General features: G+C 45.0%; 2 protein-coding genes across 2 annotated transcripts; both read left to right on the top strand.

Moving 5' to 3' along the window:
* The first annotated feature begins 497 nt into the window (after positions 1-497).
* hoxa2aa (homeobox protein HoxA2aa) lies at positions 498-2,513 on the top strand. Its single transcript, NM_001130854.1, is given in 2 exon segments — positions 498-1,034; positions 1,696-2,513. Coding segments are annotated over 2 exon segments (1,134 nt in total). The 5' UTR covers positions 498-670; the 3' UTR covers positions 2,466-2,513.
* A 4,184-nt stretch (positions 2,514-6,697) lies between these two features.
* Positions 6,698-8,658, top strand: hoxa1a (homeobox A1a). Its single transcript, NM_001139563.2, is given in 2 exon segments — positions 6,698-7,321; positions 8,288-8,658. Coding segments are annotated over 2 exon segments (987 nt in total). The 5' UTR covers positions 6,698-6,705.
* The last annotated feature ends 1,942 nt before the right edge of the window (positions 8,659-10,600 follow it).

Here is a 10,600-nt window from a genome sequence, read left to right on the forward strand (position 1 = left end):
GCCCATAGATGCTTGTATTGAACAGAACGTCTTTGAACACAGTCTATATGGTTAGCTCTACCGCTTTGGAACACATTGGATTGTCTGTCAGGAGCTCTCAGTATTAGTTTTTGGGGTGTGTTTTCCCTGACTGAACTCTACATGAATGGCTAACTTTGCTAATGACCGCAGGCATAGCATGTAGCTAGCTATTGGCGTGATTTGCGTGATTTGCGTGGCGCGGGGCGTTCTCTATTGACATACTCAACACCAGAAAAGAAGAGTGCACGAGCAAGTGTAGCTACTTCCCTGTCACAGCGCGCAGGCGGCCATTCTAAAAACACATTTATAGCTTAGTGGAGTTGACTGGGGGGTTAAGGGACGAGACAAAGGTGTAAATAAAAACAGCCTTCCCCGCATAGACGAGGCGTTCTTCACCAGAGTTTTTAGATCAATCAAGCAGACAGTGGCTTCTTTTGATTAAACCCCAAATTGTCATTGGGCAGAAGTAATCATGTGACAGGCAGTTCGTTCCAATTTCCACCTTGTCTCCATGAATTCAATAGTTTAATAGCAGCTCGTTCAGCATACGGCCGTAATCACTGAATTTGAAAAAAGTCTATCTTTCTCATTGAGCCGCGACAAATAAAAATACACGCAGCAAACTTTCCCCGGCTCGCAGTGAGCGGAGATGAATTACGAATTCGAGCGAGAGAGCGGTTTTATCAATAGTCAGCCGTCGCTTGCTGAGTGCCTGACATCTTTCCCCCCTGTCGGTGATTCATTTCAAAGTTCATCAATCAAGAGATCGACGCTTTCACGCTCGACACTGATTCCTCCTCCTTTTGAGCAGACCATTCTCAGCCTCAACCCGGGAAGCCACCCGAGGCACAGCCGGCCCAGACTCAGCCCGGATGGCTGCATCCCGCTGCCCACCGCATCCCTACCCCCGGAATACCCCTGGATGCGGGAGAAGAAAGCCACCAAGAAGAATCACCTGCCGACTTCCACGGCGACAGCCATAACGAGCGGACCTGTATGCTTCTCCCCGGAAGGTGGGTGGTTTTTATGGGGTAATTTAAAGTGTCGACATTTTTATGCAGAATGCACGTTCTAAGCACCTGAAGGAGTGGTAATAGGCTAGTCATTACCAAGTTGCATATTCGACATCAATTTCCTGTTCACAATTACGCATTGGTATCAACATATTTTTACTCTACTTCTCCTAAAAGTTTGGGAAAAGGTAAGTAATGTAAAATGATGTATTTGATTTCCACGCTGTCCTCCCTCGCCGAGCAGTGCCAGAGTTCTGATGTGTGACAGTAATGAAGAGTGATGGACTAGTGTTGCGGTGCGGGGCAGCTGGGGCATTCATTAGTATATCAGCTAGCCTACACCGGCCTGGACTACACTACCGCTTTCTCTCTCGGCTGGATTTTGAGGGGAAATTAGGTACATATGGTGCACTATAGAACTTAGTCTAATAGTGTGCATTTATTTATCAATGTCCATATTGCAATAATATTTGTGGGTAAAGGGATGCATTGGGTGCTGCTCTGAATGAGCGGCCATTTTGCTGAAGTAGCCACTGTGTGGAATAGGCTACTTACTCTCTGGTGGTTTGTGTCTATTCGGGCGTAATATGTGCATTATCAAGTAATTGTTGCTCATGTTGAAATGCTTGTTAATCGTATGGTTTATGTGCTGCTGTTTCAGACTCCCCTGAGATTCTAGAAGGTGGAGGAGGAGGGGGAGGGAGCTCCCGGCGGCTGAGGACTGCGTACACCAACACACAGCTCCTGGAGCTGGAGAAGGAGTTCCACTTCAACAAGTATCTGTGCCGACCGAGAAGGGTGGAGATAGCCGCCCTGCTGGACCTCACCGAGCGGCAGGTCAAAGTGTGGTTCCAGAACCGCCGGATGAAGCACAAGAGGCAGACCCAGTGCAAGGAGAACCACAATGGCGAAGGGAAAGGACCGAGCGCCGGGGACGGAATCCAGAGCAACGACGAGGAGGATGATGGCTCGCTGTTTGAGCAGAGCCTCAATACAGTGACCGGGGCCCTTATGGAAAGAGAGGCCTGCTCCTTTCAGCATAACTCGCTGAGTTCTTCCCAGCAGCTCCAGAATGTTGGTCCGCACAATGGCGAGGCCCAGAGTTATACAGTTTCGCCACTGAGCAGCAATGACAAAAATCTGAAACATTTTCTCAACCCGTCACCCACTGTTCCAGGCTGCGTGTCAACAATAGGCTCCGGGTCGGCAACTGGCCCGGACAATGGCGGTAGTCCCCCAGCCCTGGATGTCTCAATACACGACTTCCAAGTATTCCCCTCGGATTCTTGCCTTCACCTCTCCGATGCCGCTTCGCCCAGTTTGTCAGAATCCCTGGACAGCCCCGTGGACAATCTGGACATATCTACGGACAGCTTCTACTTTTTCTCGGAGTCACTAACTACAATCGACTTGCAACATCTGAGCTATTGAAATCAATCAAAAATAGAACAAAACTTTCAAACCGGAACATTTAATGAATTCAAACTCTGGTTTAACTATGAATTTAATTTTGGTGGTTGTTTTAGGCCTATATGATCGGCACATTTTATTTTTATTGATTAATTGATTAGTCGATTAATTCAAGGTAAGAGTCTGGACAAATATACAATTGTGGCTTGTAATTACAATAACAAATTGATTTCTCAAGATGCAATTTGTGTAAAGGTGCACAATAGTATGAATTCTGGTCATTTTATTTTTGTATAGCTTACAATTCCATGACTATTTTTGTTAGAAATAAATCTGACTTACCATAAGGAAATTGCAAGAGTGTGTTCAGTTATTATTATCCAAACCGTTTTATCAAGTGTAAAGTGTCATTTGGATCAAATGTATTTTTGTCCAACAAAATATAAAGGAGGAATAACCAATCGATGAAATGTTAATTAGTTAATCCTGAATACAAATTTACTCTCGTTAATTTGCAAGTCAAAATAGTCTGACGAAAGCAGGCCAATATAGCCTGATCTCTGAGTATGAATTCTATAGTAATTCTAATAAATGCCTGGTTTATATTATATTGTAAGCATAACATTTCGTGGGATAAAAAAAAACACACAAATCTTCATCGATGAGGTTTAATAATCTCAATGCACCAATTTAGAGCCATTGAGATTGTATTTTGTAAATGATCATTTCAAATTAGCGCCTTTAAAATTATTTTCACTGATATAAATAGCGGTGAAATTCGAGAATTAAGTTTATATTAGTTCAAATAATTTGTTGAATAAAAACATCAGCTTACAATTTTGAATCAGAAACTATTTAGAAAACTTTTCTGGTCCATTTTCATGTAACTCAGAGGCAATTATACAACAAACTCCATAAGCTTACCTACTACAATATATTTTAAATAAATGTCCTCTTACTTGCTCTGTTTGTAAAGTTAGTAGAATTGTAAACATAGTAGGCTAGCAATAGCATGGCTCCCTGTAGTGCGAGCTCCCAGTGCTGGGTGCATGGGGAGGCAAATGCTCAAGCCATGTTTTTCGAGCTCATAAATCAAACCCCGTCATTAATAAGAATGGCATCAAAGAGACCAATTGTGATGTATAACGCACAAATATAATGTTTTTGGATGGGATTCGCAATTCGAAGCCAAAAACGCGGAAGCTTTGTAGGCTTTTGGTAATAATTCATTTTTATAGCTGTTCAAATACAGAGCGCGGGCTCTCCAAGCGTGCAGTGCAGCGGGCAGCAGAAGAATCTCACCCCTCGTGCTATAAGCAGCCTAATTCAGAACAGGCTGCTGCAGGCCTATACATTACTATTCATTTTAAACGTTTTATATTTTCTAAAAATAGCTCTAATGCGTTTAATGATTGGGGAACAGTGTAGGCCTATGCCAAGAAATGCATTTGGTTAAATTGAGATTTTCATAAGAATAATCTATTAGGGCAAAATGACTTTCGGCTATAAATGTGTTTTGTTCTTGCAGAAATATATTTCTCCACAGTCTTGGAGAAATGTGTGTATTACCCATTTCACTGTGCAAGTTGTATGACATTTGGGTAGAATTATTACATTCCTGTAATAATTTCGGAATGGGCTATTTCACTCAACATGCTCATGCTCGTGGGCATACTAACCACCGGTTGGTACATAGCATGGGTCGAGCATAAAACGTATCATTGCAAAGTTAAGTGCATAGCCTTATTACATTTAACTGGAGTGTCGTTTAGCCAATATTTAACTTCCTAAAAACAAACTGGCAGTGGCTATGCACATATGCGAAGAGGAAAGCTGCTATATAAGCCTAGGCTATACAACTCTGGTCCAACTTGGGCTTTCCTTTCCAAAGGCTGGTAACGAAATCATTCCGAAACAATGCGCCTTTTCTCTCCCCATTCCATGTTCCCACAAAGCGTATTCTGGAACGTCCATGGCCTGGGGAAGAGATTCAATGCTGCGCCCACGCACTAGGGGCTAGGCTGTGTAGAGAGAGAGAGAGATGATGAAGGGAGAAAATGGAAGAGTAAGGAAGGAGTGTGATACTTTCTTGCATTTCTTAGACTTGAGTCTTGTAGTGCCAGTCCGTTGATATTCTTAATGTAAGATAGGCCCTATCTGCGTTCATATGGGTTATGCTGTAGAAGCTCAATGTGAGCTAATCCACTACCGAGGGGGAAATACTGCTGAGAAGGAAAAGAGGCTGTTGTAAGAATGACCAACACTAGGCCATACAGTCCTCTTATCAACCAGTAGGGGCGCAAACCACTCTCCCCTCTTCTCACTCTACCCTCGTCCTCTCTGTCTTTGTTAATGTGTGAGTGTGATATGTGCCCGTGTGTGTCTTTCTGTGTGCAATAACAATGATCATACAGTTCCGCTTGCCTCTGATTTTGAGACATTATGTCACATGTCTTTGTGACGTTATATAAAAACATACTTTGTGACTATGACGGAGCCTATATGGCTTGGGTTGAATCTGTGTTTGTGTGTGTGTGTGTGCGTGAGAGAGAGAGAGAGAGAGAGAGAGAGAGAGAGAGAGAGAGAGAGAGAGAGAGAGAAGCTATGTGCCCACTGCCCACAAAATGAGGTGGAAACTGAGCTGCACATCCTAACCTCGTGTCAAATGTATGACCATAATTCCCTCAGATTACACAGACCCACAAAGAATTTGAAAACAAATCTAATTTGGATAAACGCCCATATATACTAGGTAAAATACCACAGTGTGCATCACAGCAGAAATATGTGTGACCTGCTGCCACAAGCAAAGGGCAACCACTGAAGAACAAACCCTTACTTTAACTATGTGTATATTGTTACAACACTGCCCATAACCAGTAATATAACCTTTGACATCTCTCCATTCTTTTGAATCTTTTGTGAGTGTAATGTTTACTATTCATTTCTGATTGTTTGTTTCACCTCTGTTTGTTATCTATTCTACTTGCTTTGGCAATGTAAACATGTTTCCCATACCAATAAATCCGTTCGCATTCAATTGAGAGAGCTTAGCACCAGGACTGGAAGCACCAGGACTGGGAGCACCAGGACTGGGAGCACCAGGACTGGGGGCACCAGTCACCCTATATTTGACCCTTTCTCTGCAACAGTATATTTCATCACCATTCATTTGTCAAACGGTCTCATAACAGGATGATCAAGCAGCAGTTTCTCCTCAGGCTGTAGCAGCCGTACAACACAGACCTCCCATTATTAAATCAGCTGATCACTTGATCATGAGAGTAACCTACACTGTAGACTGGCCTTTGGAGCAACACTATTAATACTGTGTCACTAGGATTCTTTGTGATGGGTCAACTCTGTGGTCTTCAAATATCGTCGTGTGGCTCAGCTAGCCTGCCTCAAAGAAATCTAAACCCTACAATGCCTCTGTCCCTCTATCAACGCAGAGATGAGGTCAAACCACGGGGAAGTCCTTGATACATAAGTGATGTATTCAGACCCCGATCTAGTGAAATAACATAATGCACGTTGAATCCTTTTGAATAGGCCCACGGTTATGGTAAGTTGCAGTTGAGAGGGACGGGTGTACCAGACTCACGTCTCCCTGCCAACCAGCTGATGATGTTAACACACAGTCTCATCTCTCTCTCTCTTTCTCTCTCTCTCTCTCTCTCTCTCTCTCTCTCTCTCTCTCTCTCTCTCTCTCTCTCTCTCTCTCTACATTCAGTTATATTTCCATATCCCCCCTGTTCATCTTGAAAAACCACCTTACCTCGTGCATACTGAAGAAACAGAGTAAGTCATTTTCCTGGAGGGTCTTGGGATAGCCTGTAACTATTCTCCAGACAGCCATCCGAACTGAGCAGGCGATAGAGTGGATGCCGTATTTGCTGTTCCCCGCTCTACATGCGACCTGAGCGCTGTCTGCGGTGTCTGCGTCCGGGCTCATTGTTTGCTCGGCCAATACATTAGTGCCGAAGCACGTCACCTTGATCGACGAGCGCTCGGAATTTAAATACCCACTCAGACACCAATCTGTCACAGCTAAGGGGACAGGGCCAAGCAGCTCACTGGCTGACCCGGTCCACGTGACCACCCACCGTTTCATTGATATCGCCCTGTGTTGCCCCCTCCCTTATCTGATAAGGCAGGGAACCGGTAAGGTGGCACGGTCACCCAGGGTGAGACAAGGAGAGATTCACCAGAAGACCGGGCCTTTTGTGGACGGTCTCAGTCCCGCTGAGACAATGCTACAATGAGCAGCTTCTTAGATTACTCTGTGATGAGCGGCGACGGCGGGTCCTGCTCAGTCAGGGCTTTCCACTCCGACCACGGAATTACTACATTCCAGTCCTGTGCAGTCACCGTGAACAACTGTGGGGCGGATGAGCGCTTCATGCCCAATAGGTCTTCCCCGGATGGCATCCCTCACCAAACGGGGTCCTACCAGACTCCTACTGGCTCTCTGGGTTTAGCCTATGGGGCCCATCCTGCTTGCGGCTCAGGCTATGGACCCCAGGGCTTCTGTGCCACCTACAACCATTACGCACTGAACCAGGAAGTGGAGTCGGCCACGGGTTTCCCCCAGTGCGCCCCATTAATGTACTCCGGCAACATTTCCTCGTCCATGGTACCACAGCTTCGCCAAGGTTACGGGGGAGCGCCCATGGGTCAGCTCCAGTACGCTCACGCCACCTATGGTGGCGGGCACGAGCAGGCGAACCTGCCTCCATTCTCTGGGTGTTCAAACCCGCTGTCACCCCTGCACGCGGCCCACCTTGACTCGTGCTGCTCGCCCCTGTCCTCCGAGAGCGCCTCCAACGCACAGACCTTCGATTGGATGAAAGTGAAGAGGAACCCGCCCAAGACAGGTGGGTGCCGTACCATGCATAAGTTGACAGATGAATGCACCTCTCATAAACCCAAATGTAGAGTGTGAGTAATAGGTAGATTGGCCGTCTGTTATTATTGGAACAGGTGTAGTCAAGACAGATTTTGGAGGAAGTAATCCAAGTGCATAGTGGAGGATGAGGGTTTGGCCATTGCAGTTTCAAATAGATATGATTTCACAATGATGCGCTGACACAACACCACAATGTCATGGCAACCATTCTGACGCCACATAGATCGTATCCAAATTACGCATGGTGAGTGACATTATGGAACGCTTCTTAGATGCAACAACATGGCATTCAGTTCTGTGGTATTCAGCTATCAAGTTGGCCAAACTCTCCTTTAGGACGTGTTTTGAAGTGTTGGGCCATATGTAATTACCAGTTGTAAGCCTGAGTTGTAGGCCTGGTAAGCTATTTGTATGGTGTCTGGTTTGTCTTGGGTGTGATATCTGGAATGCATTGAACATTTTGGGGTGTTGGAGAAAGTAGACATCTAAGCAGGCATCTAATACCCACGCATGACGCGTGTATTTGACTGTGAAAAAGGTGATCAACTGTTTGCCTTTCGTAAAATATTGAATACAAAGTAACGAATCATTCCACTGATGTCATCATAAGTGATTTGAGCATGCATGAAAGGTTGAATGCGTGAAAATTAATATGTCACCAATTAATTGTGGCAATGTTTACATTGTTGTGCATTTGAACATATACATTTGAACTACTTTTAGTTATGTTAACTTCTGGCGATCAAAAAGGTGGATTTAAACCATTGTGCGTAAAAATGACAGTACCTGTCCAAACGTGTACATGGCACACGATTTCTAAGGATCATTGGTTGGGAGAAATGTGTCAGTTGTCCAACTTCCTTGGTCTTTATTTAGTCCTGACCTCCAGGCAGCCCTCATGTAGCCCTCATGTTCTCCCTTCATTCCTCTACAGGCAGATCAGGGGAGTATGGCTATGGGGGGCAGTCCAACACCGTCCGGACCAACTTCACCACCAAACAACTCACCGAGCTTGAGAAGGAGTTCCACTTCAACAAGTATTTGACCCGCGCGCGGCGCGTGGAGATCGCGGCAGCGCTTCAGCTGAACGAGACTCAGGTCAAAATCTGGTTCCAGAACCGCAGGATGAAACAGAAGAAGCGCGAGAAGGAATGCCTGCTGCCCACCAATGCCGCAGTGTCAGACCCGAGGGATAGCTGCCCGGAAAAAGCAGCCGGATCTGAGAGGTCCCTCTCCGCTCCCTCCACCCCGTCTCCAGCCTCTTCAACAGTGTCCTCTGGGGTTGACCCATACTCCTCCAGCTAAAGAACCCTTGCCGCGTGGCAACGGTCTACATATAGTAAATATAATATACAAGTCCTAACTCGGATAGGTTAAATTAATTTGAACAAGGTAAATATTAAAATGTATGCACTACTTGGTGGATTTTGAGACATTGAGATTGGGCGATTGTCCTGGCTACGTGGTTCATCTATGGTGTGTTGTAATTTGTGGTTTAAACAGGGTAACATATCTGACCAGTTTATGGAGTTGTGAGTTCAAATCTGTCAGATTTCTATTCCAATTGTACATTCATGTGTAGAGTAATCATAGAGCACATGGGATACTTTCCCAAGTCAAATGCTGCAGAGTGTACCATTGCCCCACAACGAGCTGGATTTATAGCCTACACAAGCTGCACAACGAAACAAATACCTCATGTGTGCCAGATTGATTCATTAGACAGTGCAGCACTACTTTGACAGACTGTTTGCACTAGGAGTTGTGTTTTACGTCAATCAGCCAGGAGAACTCTTACGTGTGGAATCACTGTTGGCACATTCTTAGAATACCTCCCGAATCATTTTCAAACCTGTGTTTCCGGCCTGTGTTTGTACTATCCTAGTGTCGCGAGTGTCAATCTGAATGTATTGTGTGAGGTTTGCATGATACGCCAAGCTTTCATGTAGCCTATACCTGATTGGACACTGAGTTTTATCAGTTTGGATACCTATGATGACTTATGTCTTATAAGGCTTGTCTGTTACTATTTATTCGAGCAGAGCACATGTAAAGGGTTTTTCAGCGCGATGTTTACGGGTCAAAATATGTGTATTAAAGTGCTTTTGCCTCTACGACATTTTCTGGATGTATGTTTATTGTGGCTAAAAGGATGATCATAGGCATTTTTTCTCGCCATGCATGACCAAGCATTCAAATTTGGATCTCTCATCAAAATGGAACAGAGCCCATTTCTGTCAAAGGAGACCCGTGGAAAGTGGAAGACATAACCCTTATCCCCCTAGATGCTACTACAATAGTGTTATTCTTATATGATAGCATTGCAAGTGTAGCTGTATACAGGCCTCTGAGAATGACCCGACTATAATAATCGACTACAATACAATAGCTTAAGGTTTCTCATGTCCAAAGTCCAACGTCATTATCTCTCCAGCATAGGGCTTTACGTGTTCCAGTTTAAACGCTCTCAGTGCATGCAGCCGTGCGCACTCCCGTCCCATGGGTTAAAGCATTATTGGCATAATAAAGGCATGTTTTTCCACGGAGGGGATGAGAGCGCAGACATCAGTGGCATTCGCGATGACAACCTTATCGAGCTGCTGGCTTATTGAAGGGACAGAAAAAGGTCATTGATTAAAACATCGAGAGGAGGATATTGACAAGGATGAGCCTATCATTTCCGGTGTGTCTGTCAGGCTCCTCAAGGTACCAGAGATGTGTGGCATCTCCACCTGACGGCATAAGGCTGGGAAACGATCCGTCAGAAAGGATGCTCCAGATCAACGGATGAATATGGGCAGTGACTTGGCTGCGGCAGTACACAAGGTACAGGTACAAATATTGCAATGTGCCTGAAGACGTGTTAAGTACCAACCGTGTGCGATGGGAGTCATGCGCTTTCGGATCCCCTGTCCACATTGGGAAGGACAAATAGAGGACAGATGTAGGCTTATGTCCATTGATTTATTAGATAGATGTAGGCTTATGTCCAATAAATATAGAGACATGTCAATATGTTAATGCCTTACTTGTAAGGTGTCATACCGGAAGATGCGTGTCTGTCATAATGACTGGAGAGTATAAAGTCAGCAATGAAGTCAGGAGCTCTCTCTCTCTCTCTCTCACACACACACACACACACACACACACACACACACACACACACACACACACACACACACACACACACACACACACACACACTGTTTCAACAACAAAGGACTGCGGTAGGACTACTTGTGCTTCA

This window comes from Salmo salar, chromosome ssa14 (assembly GCF_905237065.1).
Source record: "Salmo salar chromosome ssa14, Ssal_v3.1, whole genome shotgun sequence".
Lineage (NCBI taxonomy): Eukaryota > Metazoa > Chordata > Actinopteri > Salmoniformes > Salmonidae > Salmo > Salmo salar.